This window comes from Coturnix japonica, chromosome 2, assembly GCF_001577835.2.
Source record: "Coturnix japonica isolate 7356 chromosome 2, Coturnix japonica 2.1, whole genome shotgun sequence".
NCBI lineage: Eukaryota > Metazoa > Chordata > Aves > Galliformes > Phasianidae > Coturnix > Coturnix japonica.
Window position 1 is genome coordinate 79,744,633 of NC_029517.1, and position 22,545 is coordinate 79,767,177.

At 42.7% G+C, this 22,545-nt stretch overlaps 1 protein-coding gene across 2 annotated transcripts; it reads right to left on the reverse strand.

The window, feature by feature from the left end:
* Nucleotides 1-459: 459 nt before the first annotated feature.
* SLC39A6 (solute carrier family 39 member 6) lies at nt 460-20,559 on the reverse strand. 2 transcript variants are annotated; one of them, XM_015855162.2, is made up of 10 exons: nt 20,395-20,559; nt 18,344-19,081; nt 16,560-16,740; nt 16,140-16,309; nt 14,993-15,205; nt 13,384-13,453; nt 11,339-11,716; nt 8,311-8,391; nt 5,511-5,701; nt 460-4,803 (listed from the first exon to the last, which is right to left on the reverse strand). In XM_015855162.2, exons 2-10 carry the CDS (start codon nt 19,070-19,072, stop codon nt 4,651-4,653), a joined length of 2,166 nt encoding a protein of 721 aa, XP_015710648.1. In that variant the 5' UTR covers nt 19,073-19,081; nt 20,395-20,559; the 3' UTR covers nt 460-4,650. The 2 variants fall into 2 exon arrangements, with proteins under 2 accessions (XP_015710648.1, XP_015710649.1); XM_015855163.2 differs by lacking the exon at nt 20,395-20,559 and adding an exon at nt 20,180-20,198.
* Nucleotides 20,560-22,545: the final 1,986 nt, after the last annotated feature.

Here is a 22,545-nt window from a genome sequence, read left to right on the forward strand (position 1 = left end):
GTCCAGGCCCCCAGCACGTCAAAAGAAGGCTGGAGCGGGTTCGGAGGAGGGCGCGATTCTGCTCAGGGAGCTGAAGCAATGGAGGCAGGCTGAGGGAACTGAGCTTGTTCAGGGCAGAGGCTGTGGGGAGACATCATTGCAGCCTTCTGCTACTTAAAGGGAGCTTATAAACAGGAGGGAAATAGACTTTCTACGTGGTGTGATAGTGACAGGAGAAGGGGGAATAGCTGTGAAATAAGGGATATTTGGAGTAGATGGTAGGAGGAAATTCTTTCCCCAGAGGGCAGTGAGGCACCACAGCCCAGAGAAGCTGTGGTGCCCCATCCCTACAGGTGCTCAAGGCCAGGTTGGATGGGGCCCTGGGCAGCTGAGATGGTGGGGGGCAGCCCTGCCCATGGCACGGGGTGGGTCTTTCCAACCCAAACTGCTGTGGGGTTCCAAGTAAACACAAGAAACAGCTCTTTGTTCAGTGGTTTATTCCATCAAGCACACAGCAATACAAGGGCAGCTATAACCATTGTTTAAACGTACCGAAATCACATTTCAAGTAAGAACACATGGCATGAAAACATGGTTTCTATTTGTGGCAACCAGAACAAACTAGTTTTCCACAGAAGTTGTAATTATGCTCGACTCTGAATTCGTGCAGCAGAAGCAGCTACTTGGATTTACACCCTGTAGCCTTGAATGCTTTTTAAACAAATACAGTTCGTTGTGCTCTTGCACAATATCTCCCATCAGTACAGAACAGCCATGCTGCTTGACCCAGGCAGGTCAAGAACTTAGGCAAGGACTGGCATCTGTGCAGTAGAACTCTTGTTGCAAGTAAGGACAGCACATGACTGATGTTATATACACACACAAGCCAAAAGCTTAAGAATAATGTGGCACGATGAAAATCAGAGTCCACCCTTCCTTGCTCTGTTTGCCCTAGGGTCAGCACAAGCACTACATAAGGCGGATACAGCTGCATTCAACACTCAGCTCTGTACTGTAGTTAACAAGGACACAAAAAAAGGTGCTCTCTTTTATCAGCCACAGCAGGCAGGCACATTACCACAAGCTGCTCAGAAACATCAATGCATAAAAATAAAAGGCAGCTTAGAGGCTCTGCTCTATCCTTCTATCAAAGCACGAGAAGTTTCACCGCAAGTACCTTTAAGAAGTAGGACCTTTGCTTCCACTAAAGGCTGACAATGAAAACATGGGCCAGCTTTGTCACCTTGCTGCTACCAACAGCACGTTGTGAAGCATCTTTGGTTTCCTCACGTAGTGCTTTGCCCACCAAAGACAAATGTGCTGGAGCACCCAGCCCACCCAAGTACTCACTGCCAGCTCATCTCACCCTCCTTCCCACACATGCTGCAGGCAGTTTTATTCGTCAGGTTGATCTATTAGTAATGTATTTTGATATGCAGATATTTTCATGTCAGTTTCTCTCATTGCAAGCCAGCCAGCAACTGACAGGAAGCACAGACCAGAAGCTGTAGATTTATTTAGTCACCAATCTAAATATCTCATAGGGGATACAGCCATGTGCCCATTTCCTGTCTCTCATCTATCACACAGATGAGAGAAGTCATCTTCTGACTTCAGCAATTAAGGCCTTAGGCCAACAGAAACCACAAGAATTCAAAGCAAACTGAGTTAGGAGCCACCCATGTCTGAAATAGCTCACAACCAAGGCACTGAGCGCATTCAGTTTCTCTGATGGCTGAGGGTGAGGGACAGAAGGCAAAAGACAACCAATAGAGCCCCCAAACCCTACAGCACCCACCAGGAGATTCCAGTGTTTGTGCATGTAACAGGGCTGTGAGAGGCTCAGAGGGAAGGGGGAGAGAAGACTTGCCAAGCGTTCTGCCTGGGAACACATCTTGCTCATGAGAAGCAATGCAGCAGCCAGAACTGGGGCACATCAGCTCTAACGACTGGTGCCATCACCACAGGAAAGGCGAGACCTGCTTAAACAGGGCACAACCAAAGTCAGGTACATCTGACTGCAATTTGGCAATGCTAAGAAGAGACTTCCAGACAAAGAAGAGTGGCCACGTTCTAAGATCTGAACTGAGTGGGACAACTCGGGTTAGAGGTCAGTAGAGAAGGCACCACCAACTGGTCAAGGCATGGAAGCTTCAGCTTTGACATGAGGGTATGAGGGGATGGGAGTGTTCTTTAGGACTTGTTTTGTTTTTCTGAAGAAGGTGGCTGTGATGTGCACATGCCAGAGACCGAACAGTCTCTACTACAGTACTACGAGTCAAAGATGATGACATTCAAGTACTTGGGGTAGCGAAGAAAAGAGAAAGATCGGCTGTGGGGCTGTAGGCACAGCTTTAACTATGACAGCTTGGAAACAGTCCTAACACAGGTAAGAGCAAAAGTGCCATAAGAATTTAGATTGTTTGAAAGAAACTGAAGTCACTTTCTCTTCAGAGCAAGTTCAAGTGAGCTAACAGTTTATAAGCAGGGAAGAAAGGGAAGCAACAGGTGGGATAATAAATTACTTTTCTAATTCAGTCTTGGGAACATGAGACTAAGACTGCTGTGAGAACCAGCGAGCAGAGGTAGCACAGAATGGCAGATCAAGGAGATGCTACAAAATCATAGCAGATGGCTGTTGTACCACGGTGTGGTTCCTCTGCACCACCAACTGCAGGACTCCCTTCTGGCAACCTCCATCTGCTGTTTGCTCAGAGGTGCGCTTCTGAAGGAAGTACAGAGGGTTAACCAAAAGGCAGGAGTGTAGAATAAAGGGAAAGGGGGAAAAAAAAAGGTAAAGCACTTGATGCAGGGAAAGGATGCACCTGTATTTTGTCAGCTAGAGATGAAATGAGTGCTCTAAAAGACAAGCCTGTTCTCCTCTCCTAACAACTGCTCGTAGGTTCATAACGGGCAGATTTGTTGGCGTTGGATAAGACTGCAGCACACCTCAGTGCTTCCCCTTAGGATGCATTAACCTTCCTCTGCCTCCTGACTTCAAAAGGAAACAAGACAAATCCTGTTCCAAAGACACTGGCCAAATGCTGACTGCAGGAAGATCCAAGAAACAAGCGTTTCCTTTGAGGCTGAGGTCCCCCACACAGATCAGGCAACCCGGAGAATGATAACGAGCTCTGCTCACTCTGCTTTCAAAAAGAAAACGTTGCAAGGGAATCATCGGCACAGTTCTCCCAGCTTCTAGATACGTAACTTCTTGCGGGATAGGAAAAGTGCGCTTGATTTGCTTCTTTTTCTTCTGCTCCCAAATTCAGATGCTGTAAATATTTTACTGAGCACACTAATTTTCCTCCCGTGATTTTCCACTGTTTTGGAGAGTACTTTTAAGAATAGACAGAAATGAAGTTCAAGCCATCTTAATTCAGAGTTAAAAAAAGAAAAGAAAGAATAAGTATTCACTACACAAAAGCCTGAAAAAAATCTATTCTTATTTAAGCCTTTAGTATGAGCTGCAGCACTGGCATCAAAACCTGAACAGATCTATTGCTGATTATTCCGGCTTGCTCCAGAAACATTGATAGAACAGCATTCCATCACTGTGGAAAGGAGTTTGAATAAAAGTCTGGTAAACCTGAGTAAACATACTCACGTACACGTGGGTTATTCTTCATATGCTGCTTCCCTATTGGGTCTTCCAGCTTTAGCTGAAAGGATATAACTGTTCTGCAAGCACAGGTTTATTTTATGTTGTTATGCAGAACTAGAAGGAGTCAGCTTTCCTGGTCATCCCATTTCCCAAACTAAATCAAGGCTGTTGTAGCAAAGGACTGCTAACACTACTCCCCACGATATCAAGAACTGTGATATAACTTCACCATTTCAAACAGCATAAATGTGATAAAACGCTACTTTAAAAGTCTCTTTAACAGTATCCAAGTATACTACAGCTACAGCCACACTGTTATGATGTAATAGCCCTACTGTTACTGCCAATTTGAGGAATCAATGAAGAGTAACTTCCATCAGCAGGGAAGAAGCAGGTGAAACATACTTGTCATAAACGCTTCAATCAACCAATTTCACTTGAAATCATCTGCAGTAGAAAGTAACTGGAATAGGAAACAGAATCCACAAGGAGAAGCACCACCAAGAGGATGGAGTGAGCTCACTGCCACCCCCTGCAAACAAGGTGGACAGAGATCAGTTGTGACCAGTATAAATCCATGCTACCTACTGCATGCGTCTTTGCTGTTTTACGCTGCTCACTGTGCTCTCTGTTCACTGGTTTTGATTGATGAGAACCACTGACATTTTGTTTCTCTATACCAACAAAAACATGAAGTTAAAAAAAATGCCACTGTTGCACATATTTACACACTGTAAATAAACTCACAAAAACACTTTGGCCCCCACCACAGGTGACACTGCATCAATAGATTTGGCACTCACTATGACTTATTGAGTTTGTCTTGCCACAGTACCGTATGCTTACCGTATACCGTATGCTATGCCACAATACCGTATTCCAAGTGAAAATCCTTACAGTTCTCATTGCTATGGGAGAGAAAAGGTTTGGGGGATTGAAAGACCCAAGGACAACAACAAAACACACCAACAGAAATACCTAGACTATACCAAGCGTACCCCACCATTATGGAATAAAAAAAAACAACTAGCAGCTATAACTTAACACCGAGCTCCACATGGCAAAGATTACAGGTTTATGCTGAATACAATTTTATGTTCAAACACTGAGATGAGCAGCATTATCCCAAAACCCAAGAGAATCCCAGCATTCTGTAACAGGAAGTATCCCCAGCGGCTACATCCATGGTCGCTAGCGTCATTGTGGAGCATTTCAGGCACCTAAACAAACAAGAGAGCGTTAAATGCCTTCAAAATAAACAGTCATTTAGAACAGCTCTTCAATGATGTGGCACATGGCGGCTCAGTCTTACCCCTCAAGACTTTTCTGTTGGCTGCATTAATACTACATCATGAATCAGATGTAACTCAACATGAATAATATTATCTGTCTGCTCTCATATAAGCTATTTACATACACAGAGAATTGGTAGTGGTCTAATTACTGTTTCCATAATAATTACGCTGATGCCTTAACTACACCTGGAGTAAACAACTGGCTTATTTACCAGCTGATTTCATCAAGCCACACCAAGTATTTTATATTCTTAAAACAACACTTACACTGCCATGAACATCCGTTAAGCACTTTGTACTTCTGTACAAAAATAATTCTGAGATACAGGAGAGATTTTAATACAATCCTGGCTTCACCAAAAGAAGCACTAACGATATGCTGCAAAATCCAAACCGCATTTGGTGGTGGAGAAAGCCAGCAAGGCTACAATTTGCACACCATCTGCACCAACGCTCACCTAACTACAAGCAATCTTGCACCTGGACACTTAACTGAGCACTTCTCAGTACCTTCAAGCACCAAAGAAACGTTGGAGGAGAGAGAGCAGAATTATCTACGATCAAAGTTTAATTGATATCAATTCTTACACTATGCAATGTGTAACACGGGATATGTAAACATAACCACTTACCATATCCACAAGCGCCACATACATGAATAAGCCAGCAGTAAGCGCAAATATCCACATGGAAACATTGTCTGCGTAATGACCAATAAGTATCCCAGTCGCCATTCCAAGGTAGGCCAACATTGCTGACAGCGCATTGTAAAGCACAGCCTGCTTGACAGTCATACCAGCTTTTAGAAGTACAGCAAAATCTCCTACAGCAGGAGAAAACAGAACAGAAGTTCACACTCCCAGGAAGCCACGGCAGTGTTTTACATTTCCTCTTTCTTAAAAGATTAAGTGATAAAGTTGTCATTTGCCTTATGTTTTTCTTCATAAAGTTAGAAAACAGTGGGAAAACTATTAAAAGTACACAAGAACAACACAAATGCAGTAAGTTCACAGCCTTAAATTTCCATGATTTTTGAAAGGAAGAGTTTTTAGTGTAGTCTGTATTTCAACCAAAACACTACACTACCTGATATGTATGAACACCCCAGGTCAGTTCCTAAAACAAACTATTCCCACTTGTTTGATATAATCGGCGCTACTGAGATGATTCCTTTTACTTAGTAACTTTTCTTACTATATTAAATGTAGCATTCTTAAATTTGGGAAGTCTTCTCTAATCTGTAAGTAACCCTTAAAGCCTTAATTTTGTTTGAAAAGCTGATCGGTTACCAGCCAGAAAGAACTCCCATCATTTAGAGTAGAAATCTGTCCAAAAATCAGTATAATGTATCTAAACAAGAGAGAGTAAAATAATGCAAGCTTATTGTTTGGGAAAAAACAAACAACTGTCTGTATTGAAAAACAAGTAATTTCTCTCCAGTTACAATAATTAAAAGCAGTCTCCAAAGTGGAGTTGAGAAGTTTGTTGCAACATCTTTTCCCAGGAGATGGTACAATTATGATTAACTGGTAGAACGTTATGAACATTGCTTAGCAGTAAGAACAGTATGAACCAATTTCTTCCCCAGTCAACACCAGCTAGCCCAATGTGTTTCATATTCCTACACCACTCCATGTTCTCTGTTAAACAAGGTTTCGACAGGAAGTTTTCCATGTTGGCCAAAATAGCAGGATTTAAATTTTAGAAGGATTTCTTGTCTGAAAGCAAATACAACATTTGAATCCAAAGCAGCAGATGTATGACATGAATTTATTCTGTATGCTTATATTAATGACACCTTGTATGTGTACTTCATACAAGTAGTGCAATTCCTACAGAATTTATATTAAGATGAACAAGATAATTTTTTCCCTGCCATAAAACCACGTATGTTCTCCAGAGAAAGTAATTTATTTCTACAACATGATTGTACAGACAGCCAGATGTATCATTTAATAAATGCTTTGATATATACACGCTGGCTTACAAGCTCTGTTAAATGTAATTGAGCAGTTCACTTTCTAGAGGATTAAACCACTTTAAGAAGAGCAAGCAAAATGTTCTCTCCTCATTCTGAACTCCATGTAAGACCATGGTGACTATGACAGAAATATCAGCTACACGATCAAAATGCTTCAACAATTGGAAAGGAGATCATAGAATCACCAAGGTTGGAAAATACCTCCAAGATCATCCAGTCCAACCATCCACCTATCACCAACACTTCCTCACTAAACCACGTCCCTCAGTACAACACCTAATTGTTTCTTGAACACCTTCAGGGTCGGTAACTCCACCACCTCTCCAAGCAGCTCCTGAGCACTCTTTCTGAGAAGAAATTTTCCCTAACATCCAACCTGAATCTCCCCCCCCGCGCAACTTGGGACCATTCCCTCTCATCCTATTGATGAATATACAGAAGAGACCGACCCCCACCTCACCACAACCTCCTCTCAGGGAACTGTAGAGAGTGGTAAGCTTTCCTCTGAGCTGCTTCTTCTCCAGAGCTCAACCCAAGTTGAGTCCTGCTCTCAGGAGCAGGGCATAATAGTAAAATTATAGGCATTGCTATACGAAATTGCAGTCATGAATTTTGATCACTTAGACTTAAAAAAGAAAGCATTCTAAAATATTTTTAAGTAGCTCTAATTTAAGGGAGGAACTACCTCAGTTCTTTATATGACTTAAAAGGAAAAGCAGGACAATACTACACAAAGGATTTTGACTAATTGTAATGCTAATTTCAACAGCACATGAGATTAAAAGTGAACAGACGTAAGTAAAGCAATCACTATCATGCACTCTTCCACCATTCACTACCCATAATATGAAGAATAAGAATTACAAACTATGCAGAACAATTTGTAAATAGCTACAAGAGAGTTAAACATGGTAGTAGAGATGTTTAGATTTTTAAAAGGAGTATTAATTCAGCTCATAAACATTATTTAAAATAAAAGTATACTTGAGTAGACAGTCTGATATGGCTGAAATTGACTGTATGAGGATTGCTGAATCACGGACTGAACCACTGATTGATCACCTGGGGCAAGCAATGAGTCAGCCCTGGGAGCACAGGTGAAGGCAATTCAGCTGTGTGACTGGAAGCGGTGGAGCCTGGCTGCACCTCTCCTAGATCTCATTTAAGGGCTGACTGCCACTGGGGAAGGATCTCTTCCTAGAGATCCCTCCTTTTGAAGTTTTCCTGCTAGCCTAGGACACAGGTGAGCATTTTCATTTACTTTCAATTATCCCTTTCCACCACGATCATCGATCTGTAGATACTAACCACACCACTCAGTATATTTGTCAATTATACACTGACTTATCAAAAAACTGTATTGTGTCACAGAATAAAATAACCTACAATTCCCCAGAGTGCACCTGTGAGTACCTGGGTGGCTGCAGCAGACTGAAATATTTATGTCTTACCTAGCTCATGGGGTAATTCATGGCAAAACACAGCCACAGATGTGCTTAAACCACTTGATAAGCCTTCAGTAAAGGCTGCTCCTACAGAAAGACGGGAAAAAAGACGTTAGGTCATATTCAGTCAACAAGTGCTGACACATCGTTACAGCTGCTTATTAGGTTAGGACGTACAATTATTCTCACTCAAATCTACTTATGTTTCAGCAAGCACTTAGAAATATCACCGAAGTTTTTAAGATTGTTATATGTCAACCCAAAGCAACACAATGCCCTCTAAACCTCTTAAAGCAAACCAAAGGCAGACTTGAAAACTAGAGCTATCTCACAGGGAAGTCCACAGCTTGGAGCCCACCTTGATGATGGTGTGGTGGCCACCAGACTCAACTGATCTGGCACAGAGAGATACAGACAACCTAAAACACAGTTCAAGGTGGATGTGAATGTTGCCCACAGGATTACAAGATAATCAGAAGCCTACAGCACGTGGTCTAATAGCTTGAGGAGTTATTTAACTTCCCCTTCACTAGAATAAACAGCCCATGGCCACCTTCAGTGCAGATACAAAAGCAGGAGCCTAGCTGTTCAAAAGAGTGATGGATAACAAGTCAGAAAGGCTGCAAATTACAAACAGAAGCTCAGGCTGGACATAATGAAAACCTTCATTATTAAGAGAGAGGTGCAACAGCTGAAGAGGCTGTTCACAGAAAGGGAGAAACACCCATCCATGTAAGTTTCCAAGGTGTGGCTATGTATATCCATGACTGGCCCAACCAAGTGTTTCCAAGCACTGTGATTCAAGCGACCTTTGAGGAGCACCCAATTCTATGGTTCTATATTCCAAGTTCAACTCAGTGAGCTGCAGTGTGCAAGACTAAAGCTATTTTGATTTAAGACCTCAACAAGAGTATTTCACACAGCACTCCAAAACACTTAGTCATTGCAGTCTACACAGTAATTAACACATAAGTGACAAGTTACTGCTACTTGACTAGCTAAAGAGGCTATTAGTGAAAACTATCAATCTTCTCTATGCATCACTCTGTTCTCTTCTAAATGCTACTTTATGGTTTTTGAGTCAGATTTTGAAAGAGACAGAACAGCTACAGTTATCTCTTAAGACAGGAGACCTCATCAGAATTAAATTGGGCTTCAGTTCCTGAAGAGACTAGATAAGGAAAGCAGAAGGTAATTACCTTCTCCCGTGCCTGCATCCTCAATAATCTAGGAGTTCCTCTACATCACTGCCTTTATACAATGTTTTTGGTCTTATCAGTTATTAGAAGAAAGTAAAAATACGAGAATCAAGCTAAGCCACAAAAGGTAAATCTAATTCCGTGGCCACAAAGGCAAACTATACAAAACCTGACTGTGTTACCAACTACTGAAACAGCTGACAAAGCTGTATACTGCATACATACATAACAACCAAAAGAGAAGCTTAAGAACAGGAATATTTGACTTTATGTTTCACTGACTATTCATGTTTTAACACATTTTCAGCAAACTGAGTATTATATTAATGTATCTGATTGATGATACTCCCCCTCAAGAGGTTGATTTAATAGTGTTATGGACTTTACAAACATATTTGGCTCCTCAATTCTCTCAAAAAATAGGATAAAAAAATATAGGTAAGATTAGTATGGAAACAAAAAGCATTCTGCATTTGAGTTACTCAGTTGAAGCTATACAGAAAGTTGAAATCACAGAGCATAATTTCTTAAAGTGCAACTGTTCCATGATGGAAATCAAAGCACTTCAGCTCTCATTGCCACATAAAAATCACAAGAGATTTAAGGGAAAAAGTAACTGAGGGAAGTTACCAATAGCAGCAATCACATGAAATGAACTAACTTAGGTTTAGCCAGAAAGCCCTTCACTTTTCTTCACAGAAGATGTTCACGTCTTCATATAAATAAGCAGAAATATTTTGTAAGTAGTATGGGAGAAGCATCAAATAGGTGATTTCAAACTAATCCAGAACTTAAAAGAATAAAAATCTCCATTTTCATTAGTCTGAACGTGGCAGAACTTTTAAAGGTTATTGCTCTCACTTGTTCAATAAGCTTTTACAGGCCTCTCTAGTTTTCTTTTCTTAACTGTTAAATCATAGCTCCTTTCCAACCCTCTCACACAGTCTCACAGTCTCATGCGGGTTGGAAGGGACCTTAGAGATCATCGAGTCCAACCCCTGGGATTCGAGCCTCTGTGTAGCAGAGCGGCACTTCTACCACTTGCGCCACAGGGGAATTCGAACCCAGGCCTCCGGTGTTGCAACACGGCATTACTACCACTGCGCCACCGGGGCACATGGTATCACAGCACACACAGCACTCTGTAATGCTATGAGATAATTGATTCCGCCCATAATTTGAATGCAAATCCTTTTCTCTACCACAGATTCAGAACTCATCTACTAGAAAACTTACATTCCATGCTTCAGCTTTCATAAAGAAATAAAAGATTAAATCAGAAGGTCTTTTCTCACATTATCCTTTGAACTGACTGGATCCGAATAGCTGTAAACACTGCTGTGAGAAAACAGTTACTATCCAGCTTCCTTCTAAAACAGGAATGGACTTGTCTAGGCAGTAAGATCGTTCCTGCTGAACTGACTCTTTATTACTCTGTACGGGCTGGTAATGAATCCAATCCAATAGCTAAAAACAAAACCCAACCAAACAACAATACCACTACACAGAATAGTGCTAATTACTGAATATAAGATCATGAAAAAACAGTTTAAGAACTAAGGATGATTACTGATTCAATTTCACTTTCTATAATTCAGTTTTACCATCAAATCTTCCCTCCAGAAAGGAGGCTCCAAGAGCTCAAATCCTGGTGACCAAAACACAAACATTAATCTGTTCATTTGTCATACCAAAAAGGCCTTACTTACATGCTGCTAGAACATTAAAAGCACTGCTAACCTTCCTCGGAAGACTTGTACAAGTAAGACACGTGGCAGCAACAACCTGGCTACAATCACAGCTGACAGAACTGCTGTGTCCAAACCAACACTTACCAATTGCTAGGCCATCACTGAAATTGTGCAGTCCGTCTCCCATTATCACCATCCACGCTAGAGTTGCTATTCCAGCATCCTTCAGTTCTTCGCGCGAGTAACGCTGACTGTGACTGTGTGGATGATGGTTCTGATGATGATGGTGATGAAGAATGTGATGGTAGTCGTGGTGGTGATGACTCAAATGATCTGTTTGTCCAAGAGTATCGTGTAAGTGGGAATGACATTTATTCCTACAGCCCCTGGATACATATTCATTATCAGCCTCCTCTTGATGAGAATGAGCTATCATGACTTCTTCTTCTTCTTGCACAGCTGGCTGCTGAGAAATGAAGGGCGATGGATCTTGTGAGTCTGTCCCAAGATAGCCCTCAGACCCTGTCACAAAAACCCATAGCATAATATTATGTAATTTTAAAGTAATCCAGGAAGAAAAGATAAAACAAGCAAGTTCAATAAGTGAGAGTAAAGAAAAAAAAAATTAGCAAGCCTAAAAGTTGAAGTTGATAACCCAGAGTGCCGGACCAAAAGCTTCCACAACCAATTTTTGTTTTAATCAGATTTTGGGGGAAATTCTTATGTCATAGCAATAAAAATCTTTGTCTCCTAACACTAAAGCAGTCCCATGTATTGTGGCCAAAAATGTGTCCTAAAACATCAAAGAAGGAAAAATAAGCCCAAACCCCAAACCTTTAATCTAAGACACGGTGCAATTTAAGTACAACAGCATTAGGCTCCATGGCCAAATTTCACAGAGTGGAAGCTGTTAGTTCAGTTGCTTCAGAACAAAAATGGCTGAAATGCATTAACTAATCTTTGGGCTAAAGAGTAAGAATGCAAGAGAACGAGATCACATTATGCAAAGTTCTGGCAAACTCCCTGTATTTTGTATGGAAATAATTAATATACACAACTTGTTAAGCTTCAGCACTTGCGAATACACACACAAGAATATTAACATAGAAAGTGAAGTGTCCTCTTATGAACATAAACAATACGCTAATATTGACTATTTAATCAGGGGGCTGGAGCACCTCCCCTATGAGGACAGGCTGAAGGAGTTGGGCTTGTTCAGCCTGGAGAAGAGAAGGTTGTGGGGTGACCTCATTGCAGCCTTTCAATACCTGAAGGGAACCTACACCCAGGAGGGGAGTAAACTCTTCAAAAGGGCTGACAATAGCAGGACTAGGGGAAATGGTTTTAAGTTAAAAGAGGGAAGATTTAAGTTGGATGTTAGGGGGAAGTTCTTCACTAGGAGAGTGGTTAGGCCCTGGAACAGGCTGCCCAGGGAGGCTGTGGATGCCCCGTCCTTGGAGGTGTTCAAGACCAGGTTGGACGGGGCCCTGGGCAACCTGATCTAGTAAATGTGTATGTTTGGTGGCCCTGCCAGGCAGGGGGGTTGGAGCTACATGATCCTTGAGGTCCCTTCCAACCCAGGTCATTCTGTGATTCTGTGTGATCTGACAAACTCTCCAGTCTTGTTATATTCTTTGCCTGCAGTTCTTTTCCTGCATTGCTGAGATCTCTTTCTTTAGACAGAATTATCTCCTGGAAGAACTGGAAGCTGCTCTTAGCTACAAGAGCCTACAAATATCTAGTGAGGTGTGGCTTTGTTTGCAAGATGGTCTTCAGGACATCCGACCATTTGCAAATCAAGTACTTTAGCATCTTGGATTATGGATTATCAACTTTAAGAATAAACAATCAAACACACACAAAAAAAATGGATGTAAAATATGCACAGTCTATTGTTTAGACTTCTGTATCCAACATCTAGCAGTCTAATAGGAGAAGTGTAGAAGTCATTAGGTACATCTACACATGCAACAGGCATAGCCAGTAGAGTTTCCCAGAATGACTTCAAAACACTCATTTCTAAACCGAATCCACTGTCTTCTTCAAAAAGGTTTGATAGGTTGGAAGTAGGTAGCGATTCAACCTACAGTAAGAATCAAATGAATAAACTGCCGTCAATCAGATACAGTGCGTTTTTAAGCTGTGCTGTTGCACAAGAACAACTGTGTGGTGATATTACTGAGACTTACGATCATCTGTATCTAACTTTTCTTCATTCGCTGAAAACTTCTTACTTTCTCCATCATCTTCGTTTTTTTTCTTATTCCAAAAGAAAATACTGTAGTTATGAATATTTTACTTATTTTCAGGATATACATGAGCAACATTATATTCACAACATTTATGCAGCCTGCACAGAAAGAGGACAACATGGAAGCCATATAAAGGAGGCAGAAGAGGAACATTAGAAACTCTTTTAAGTACAGTAAAAAGACAGAAGTTCCCCAGGCTCTAAAAGAGTGAAAAAATGAACACGAATAAGTAAATACTATGTACTTCTGTGGAGGGATTAAACAGATGGATTCATTTGATAAGTGAAAAAACACAGAAATATGCTAAACAAGAACCACTCTGCTAGATCTGTAACATCGATGTAGTGCTTAACACTGGCATACTGAAGAAAAGCCAAATAAAAATCCCTATTCATTGCTCACTAACATCAGTATCATAAAAGTTTATGATCAACAGCTTCCTAGAAAGCCTTGTGCCTTAGCCCAACAGGAAATCCATTCTCAGTGGCTGACCAATAAGGATACAGGAAATACTATCTTTGCTTGAAACTCTTCACATCATCTCCTTGTGAATACATTTAACTAAAGATGGTGGAAGTCATCCTGTCACCCACAGCTGGTTTCGCTTACTCCAGTATCAACCACACCAACAGAACCAGCTGGGACTCAAGTAAATGAACTTACAACTTCTGCACTGAATCTGCTGATCTAGTGTTTACAACTCACTCAAATCAATTAATATTGTGCACCGGTGGCGCAGTGGTAGGAATGCCGCGTTGCAACACCGGAGGGCCCGGGTTCGAATCCCCCCTGTGGCGCAAGTGGTAGAAGTGCCGCTCTGCTACACAGGGGCTCAAATCCCGGGGGTTGGACTCGATGATCTCTAAGGTCCCTTCCAACCCGCATAAGACTATTACCTATTACCTATTATTTACACCTTCCAGATAAAACACAGCATAGCAAAGTGAAGGCTGTGTTGCTGTACCGCTTTGAAAGAGAGAAGAGGAACTTGCAAGATGATACTTCCAAGCAGAATGCCACCTAAAGACATCACCTTCTGTCACCTTCTACAGTGCAGTCAGATGCTGAGTTGCCTAAGGAGTGACTGCTGCTCTTACCTATTTTGTGGAAATACTCCTTCAGCATGAGGACATCTTATTTCATCCAGCATGAGATTTAAAAGAACAATTTAAAGAACTACCTAATTCTATAATCTCCTTGAGAAGTCAGAAAGAAATCAATAATGAACAATGACTTCTTAAATTTCTAACTTAAAACATAACCGTGTGCTTATTAAACAATCCACACATACTGCCTGTCTGGTTAAGGAGATAGTTTGAAGCTCTTCCCAAACATCACCACAAAAAAAAAAAAAAGCAAAAGAAATAAAAACCACCCACCACCCAGTTTGAAAGCATCAAAGTCACCAAGAGAAGTAAAACAGAGCGCTAATCAAGTCAGGAATTGCTACTATATCCAATAACAATATACACAATCCTTCTGCTTCTATAAAAGTGTACCCAGAAGTTACCATGCAACAACAAATTCAAAGTAATTGTTTCTCTACCTTTTTCTTCTTGTCTTTAAACTGCTTTATTAAAGTGATCAAATGCTCTGCTAGAAACATAAAATACAAGCCTCCCAGCGCGGTAAGTCCCTTCCACGTAGAATCCAGGTAAGCACTCTCTTCTGTACTTTGAAAAACAAGATGCTTGAACAGAGGACCTTTGTTCTGTTCAAGCGAAGCCTTTTCATGGTGATGGTGGTGGTTTCCGTGAGACTAAAGGGAGAAGCAAGAGGGGAAAATGATCATATTCTGAACTGACAACAAAAGAAACATATAAAACTTTCTGCACACATTCCTCAGATCTTGAAGACTGAGCACTTACAATGGGATAGATGCTCTAGATACAGCTTCTAACAATTACAAGGAAAATCTCTTGACAGAAACTACGGAGAACAGTCCTGGCATTCATTCTCTTAGTGAAGCTGCTTGCAGGTATAATGCACACATGCATATACATTTAGATTTTCAGTGGCCTCATGTGGAAAGTTCAAGACTAACAGAAACAGAAAGAACTCAGAGGGCTCTGAAACCTGTTGTTTTGTACATCTTACCTGGAAGCTGGATCAAGAGCTTTGAGAAACTTTGAAATGTTACAAACATATTCCAACTTTATTGTCCGTATCACATATTAGTAACAGAACATGCTTATTAAGTCATGTTTAGGACTAGAAATGTTCAATTCTGATAAAAAAACATCACAATGGATAAGCAATCAACATACATGTCTGATAACATGAAACTGGATTTTCTATTCCCCATTTAAAGAGCACTGAACTATTTCTGCTGACTATAATGTTCAAGAAACTGACGGAGGGAAGAAAAAGAGATGACACTGCATTAAGAGGCTAGAAAAACACTTATGCAAAACTCTCGTGGGCAACAAACTGTGCATGATTTGGCAGCATGCATGACTGAGAAAACAGGATACAGCTTGAGAGAAAGGGGTGTGAGATTTTATGCTGTAAGACTGACAGAAATAATAGAAACAGATCCAAGTAGGAAGTTATTAGGAGAAAAAAATAATATTTCTAGTAAATAATCTTATCTTACTAGCATACGTTAATTAATGAAACCACCACTAATAGGCACAACCAGCTGTCAGTATGTCCCTCTTGAAATAACTAACGAAACAGTAATTGATACTTACATGTGGAAGGAGATGTAAGAAGGCATCTCCGCTTAAAGTCCCCACAGCCAACGCCACAAGAAAACTTAGAAGAAATTTGAAAAACACACGATTCATCAAAGGTACCAGTATTACCCCCAATAAAGAAAGGAAACTGATGACTGAGATGGATATAAAGCCGCCAATCCAAGCTGTTAAAAGAAGAAAAAGAAGATGTAAACAACTGCTACGTGAGATGTTGTTTGCTTAACATTTCTTTTTAAATCAAATAACCTTATCACCTGGTTAGGCAGCAGTTAAGCAGTGGGCCATACAGATTTATACCTACGCAAGATAAGAAGCGCTAAAAGAAAAATCATGAGCTTCTTTCAGCTTTGAAATTCATAACACACATGGGTTTTGAGCAGGCTTTTATTCCACATTAGAAAGAAAATAACCTACCTATTTGCAGAGAATAACCCTTAGGAGGAGTTTCAGCTTTTTCACTACTTGCATGGACTATGCAGTATTTCCCATCGATCTGATTAATAAGAGCTGGGCAGAGATAGCTAAATTCTGTGGCAGACAACAATACTTCAGTGCTTATTCCATGGGACTGCATCAGCTTTGAGGCACTGGAGCACTGCAGAAAGACATTTCTTAAAGTTAGTCAGAATCAAAATACTGTATCTTAAAATGACAGCATAGCCCATCTCAACTGAAATCAGTAGCAATCCCACATGACCACCACTATAAGGACAGTAATTACAAAGCAGTAACAAATCACTTCAGTAAGAAGTGCGCCTCCATCCTCTTTTCTGGCCCAGAAGGCAAACTGGGTAGGGCTGACAGCTGATGCGTGACTATCACACATCCTCAACACAAGGAGGACAGATGGTTTGTTTTGAGATTAGAAACAACCTAACACTTCTGTTTTAGAGGCAGTGTAAGGAAGTAATACAAAAAGGCCTTCAGCTTTGTTATATGTCACTACCATGGAACGTCTTCCACAGAGCACTACCACCATACACTTCTCCTTCAATAAAGAACTTCCCACCCCATGACCTATAGGATTCAGTCCTCCCCTTGATTCCCACAGCAACACTTCTGCTCTGATTGTACAGAATGCAGCAATTACTCACACATACAGCACCCACTAATCAAACGCTGCACCTACCTGCTCTGAATTAACTAGAATAATCACAGAATCACAGAACTGTAGGGGTTGGAAAGGGACCTCTAGAGATCATCGAGTCCAACCCCCCTGCCAAAGCAGGCTCCCTACACCACGTCACACAGGTAGGTGTCCAGGCTGGTCTTGAATATCTCCAGAGAAGGAGACTCCACCACCTCCCTGGGCAGCCTGTTCCAGTGCTCCGTCACCCTCACTGTAAAGAAGTTCTTCCATACATTTGTGCAGAACTTCCTATGCTGTAGTTTCACCCCATTACCCCTAGTCCTGTCCCCACGTATAACCACATAATTAAGACTCCAGAAGGATGCTTGTATTTTTTAAAGCTCTTAGTGGAGAAAGATCATGAAACAGAACTGTCTGTAATAAAAAGACTGACTTTATCAGCACACTTTTTCACTATCTTAAAATAACGGGCATCATTTTGCAGCAAACTTTTCTTCTTCAGTTATTTCCAAGTCAGGGGCACATAGTACTTATTTCCTGCCCATCTGCAGAGAAGTACAAGCTCTATAGACACAGTCACATGTGTGCATGACTTCTGGCTGCACTTAAGTGGCAAGAAATTCATCTCAGGAAAGCAGTATTTGAGTATTCACTTCATGGTGCCTTGGGTACTTGAAGTTCCCTCACTGCTTTTGCATGAAGTAAAGGGAGTTTTCCCACTGAGTATTGCTAACACGTATATACTTGCCTAAACAAAGCTCTTCAGCGTCATCACGTATTTTAGAGTAAGTAAATAAGTATATACAAGCAAACATGTGTTCATATTTAATACAAACACATGCCCCCTTCTAAAAATAACTTAAGAATATTACATATATTACATAATATTACATAAATGAGATAGCATGGGTATTTTCTGAGCTTGTGATCATAACACTTCTTCAAAACAACGAGTTTAGGTTCAAGAAAAGCTATTGTTCCATGTTTTGGCTATGAGCACAGTTACACTGTAAAGCCTGGACCCAGTTAAGCATTAAGCTCCCAGCAAGTAAGGCCTAACAATGCTCCCAATGGACCTCAGTTCCCAGTACACAACAGAGCATCTCACCTCTTGGCTATTTGGGTTTTTAAGTTTGGAATACAGGTAACTTCCTTTTTCCAGTTCCTTCGGAGAAACAAGAGATTCATTTGACTTGGTGTTTGCAAGCCAACTTCCATTTGTGTTGTTAACGGTGTTAGAACCAGTCAGGCCTACGTGAGCAATAGATTTGCCTTCTGCAGGTTCCAAATTCTGCAGTTCGGAACTGCTGTCTGTGGGAGTGGTGCTGATCGACCCAGTTATTTCATTAACAGCATTCTTACTGTGCACAAAGTTGTGCTGATGGTCTACATTCTCTGCTTTATGAGGTTCCTTCGAATGATTGTTCCTGGGGTCTTTGTTAGCATCAGATTCATGGTTCGGACAAGCCGTCTTCTCTGAATTTTTACTCAAGGAAATATGGTTATTATGAAGGTGATGATCATGATCATGATTGTGGTCGTGATCGTGGTTATGATCTATTCTAATCCTTTTCATTTTATCTATCCCAATATTCTGGATCAGTTTTCTAAATCCTTCGATCGTCAGAGAGTTGTTCTCTCCATAACGATTAAAAAGTTCTTGAAGGTGATGCTTCTGCCTTAATCCTGCCATGTCATCGTTAATGCCAGCTGCCTTTTCAGGAAATGTTCTCTCCAGTGTCTGCACAACAGTAGTCGTCTCCACTCCATGATGATAACTTTCACACAACAGTATGAAAAACGATACGAGGAATGTGACAGATACTGTACTCTCCATTGCAGTGTCCTATTAGGCATTAAACGGGAAAAGAAAAATAATTAAGAAAGGTTATCCGTTTGCATAAAACTGATGTCTTAATCTGCAATATACTTCCAGAACTAGCAAACAAGCCTCACTGATCACAGAATCACAGAATGACCCGGGTTGGAAGGGACCTCAAGGATCATGTAGTTCCAACCCCCCTGCCCGGCAGGGCCACCAATCATACACATTTACTAGATCAGGTTGCCCAGGGCCCCGTCCAACCTGGTCTTGAACACCTCCAAGGACGGGGCATCCACAACCTCCCTGGGCAGCCTGTTCCAGGGCCTAACCACTCTCCTCGTGAAGAACTTCCCCTTAACATCCAATCTAAATCGTCCGTCTTTTAACTTAAAACCATTTCCCCGTGTCCTGCTATTGTCGGCCCTTTCAAAGATTTTACTCCCCTCCTGGGTGTAAGTTCCCTTCAGGTATTGAAAGGCTGCAATGAGGTCACCCCACAACCTTCTCTTCTCTAGGCTGAACAAGCCCAACTCCCTCAGCCTGTCCTCATAGGGGAGGTGCTCCAGCCCCCTGATCATCTTCGTGGCTGATGCTACCAAAGTACCCAGAGAAGAGCCATTCAGACTTGCCAGCACACAGTGGCCCTCCCAGCCGTGCAGCCTCACGCAGCACAGGATGGAGCTGCACAGCACAGCAACTTCCCCGGCCTGAATCACTCCTCAGGGTAGAAGCTCAGCTCAGCTCGGCCTGAGGCAGCTCACTAACACGAGAGAAAACAATCACAGAATCACAGAACTGTACGGGTTGGAAGGGACCTCTAGAGATCATCAAGTCCAACCCCCCTGCCAAAGCAGGTTCCCTACACCACGTCACACAGGTAGGCATCCAGGCGGGTCTTGAATATCTCCAGAGAAGGAGACTCCACCACCTCCCTGGGCAAAAGGTGGTTTGCCTCCCTGGGCAAAACGCTGACAGCATCCTCACAGCCGTGCCAACCGAGCTTAATACACGGCCTTCCTCACGCTTAAAAAAGAAAACGTATCTTTTCAGGTTTCAAACTCGTATTAGCAGGGAATATTATAAATTAGACGCTTTTGCTTTAAAACCAGAACTCCAAACCCTGCAACGCTGATTTCTCACAGCTCTCCCCCGACCAACGAGCCGAGCACTTGGCACTCCCCAGCAGTTACTCCACACGCCGCTATCTCACATCTCCGGCCAAACAGCGCGGACAGCCGCCTCACCACACCTCAGCCGGCAGCACCCCGCCCCGAGCCGCCGCCACGCGGCTCCCGGCCCCGCCCCGCCGCGAAGAGGAGCCAGCACACGCCTACCCGATCGCTGCCCCGCAGCTCGGACACCGCAAGAGAAGGGAACCGGAGATGGGGAGGCCGCGATGCCGGCCAACGTTAGACAGCGGGCCGCCGCCGGGACCCCCACCCGCGGCCGCCCCTCAGCCGACGCACACGCGGGTCAGCGACATCCCCGCCCCTTCCGGGTGCGGAGACCATTGGAGAAGCCGGGCTGTGTCACGCGGCGGCGGGCGCTGTGGGCGGGAGAGGGACTGAGAGGCGGGCCGGGCTGGGTGTGGGTGTGTGCTGAGGGGGGGATTGGATCTGAGAGCTTAACTGGGTGTGTGAGAGCGTAACTGGGTGTGGGAGTGGTTGGGCTGCTCCGTGAGAGGTGCAGAGTGTTCTAAAGAGAGTTAAAGTGAGCTAAACGTGGTGAATCGGGGAATGGCTTGGGTTGGAAAGGAGCTTAAAGCCCCGCACAGCTGCAACCCCCTGCTGTGGGCAGGGCCACACAGCACCCACCAGCTCAGGCTGCACAGGTCTAGCAATACTAACTGAAATTAATAGCCATTCCGTAGAATCACTGAATCTTTAAGGTTGAAATAGACCACTAAGACCACCTAGTCTAACCCCAACCCACCATGCCCACCATGCATCCCTCAGTGCCACATCCACGCAGTTCCTGAGTGCCTCCAGAAACGATAACTCCACCACCTCCCCGAGCAGCCTGTGCTACTGCCTCACTGCTCTGTATGAGAAGAAATCCTTCCTAATACCTGATGGTACTCGCAGTGTAAGAGAAAGCATCAGATAGAATAGCATTCCTGAGGTTTAAAATGGGGAAATGGTTTTAAGTTAAAAGAGGGAAGATTTAGGTTGGATGTTAGGGGGAAGTTCTTCACGAGGAGAGTGGTTGGGCCCTGGAACAGGCTGCCCAGGGAGGTTGTGGATGCCCCGTCCTTGGAGGTGTTCAAGGCCAGGTTGGACAGGGCCCTGGGCAACCTGATCTAGTAAAGGTGTATGTTTGGTGGCCCTGCCGGGCAGGGGGGTTGGAACTACATGATCCTTGAGGTCCCTTCCAACCCGGGTCATTCCGTGTGATTCTGTGAGGTTCCTGGGAGCGGTCCCACCACAAGGACTCACAGTCCTCAAGGAGGACTTGCACAGGGTATGGGTGAGAAATGTGTTCGTGGAGGAGAAATTGACTGATGAGTTGTAAGCAAAAGGCCTGGGTAAATGGAAAGCGGTGTCACTCTTTGGTGACATACACAAGGGTGCTGCAGCGAACACTGGTTGAATCTGTCATTATAATTAACGATCTGGCAGAAGAAAACTGTTCTTCATGCACAAGTGAACAGAGAAAGTAAGAAAGGATGGAGGTCACTTAGGATGGGCTTGAAACTTGCTGCAAGCTGATAGATGCCCTGTGTTTCTTAAATTCTGCTTTGCAATACCCCTCTTAAGTGACCGCAGCCCCATAACATGTATATGCCCTGGCAGTAGGCTCTTGGTATCTCTCCTTTCTTCCTGTACCATTCGCAGAAACTTTCTGCCATTGCATCATTAATAGTACTGTGGCACAGGGTGCTGTTCTGCTAACACATCCCAAATGGTTTTGAATCTGGCTTTCCCATGTCACCAGTTGTCAAGGCCTCTCAGCTTGCTGGAGTGTGAGGGCAGTACCAAATCCTGCCCTAGAATATGACTTTTCTTGATTGATCGCCAGCAGCTTGAACTTAACATCCAGTCTCTTCTCAGCCATCTTTCTCCTTCTGTTTTCTGCTGCCACTGTCAGTGCCCCTGGCTTGTCAGATGATTCACATTACAGATCTCCATACCTAATACCTCCAAGCCTGGATGAATTAAACATGTTTGTTCAAAGGTTTGGCTGACTGGAGGGCAGAATGGAGCTATGGTTTGTGAACAGATCCAGAAACAGCAGCAGATCAGGTGCTTAGGGATTTATTCCATTCCATACTAGCTTTGAAGTATGGAGAAAATACTGGTTCCCTCAGCCTTACTCATTTTTTCCCTTGTGTGTGAGTAAGAGGATGCAAAATACAGGATGGGTGTATTATTTTTTCATTTATGCTAATTTCCTTTGCATGAATAACATTGACCAGAAGCCTCTGATACTGCAGTGACATAAAGTTTATGCCTAAGCTGCCAGCGTTAAATATTTGCTTGCTATAG

What these genes read in the sequence shown, in the direction of transcription:
- SLC39A6 (XM_015855162.2), bottom strand. Translation starts at nt 19,072, where the DNA reads ATGGAGAGTACAGTATCTGTCACATTCCTCGTATCGTTTTTCATACTG. An exon ending in TTAAAGACAAGAAGAAAAAG is followed by an intron (nt 13,454 to 14,992) that starts GTAGAGAAACAA and finishes TTTTGGAATAAG; the next exon opens with AAAAAAAACGAAGATGATGG. An exon ending in ATGTGGCGCTTGTGGATATG is followed by an intron (nt 4,804 to 5,510) that starts GTAAGTGGTTAT and finishes TTGTTTGTTTAG; the next exon opens with GTGCCTGAAATGCTCCACAA.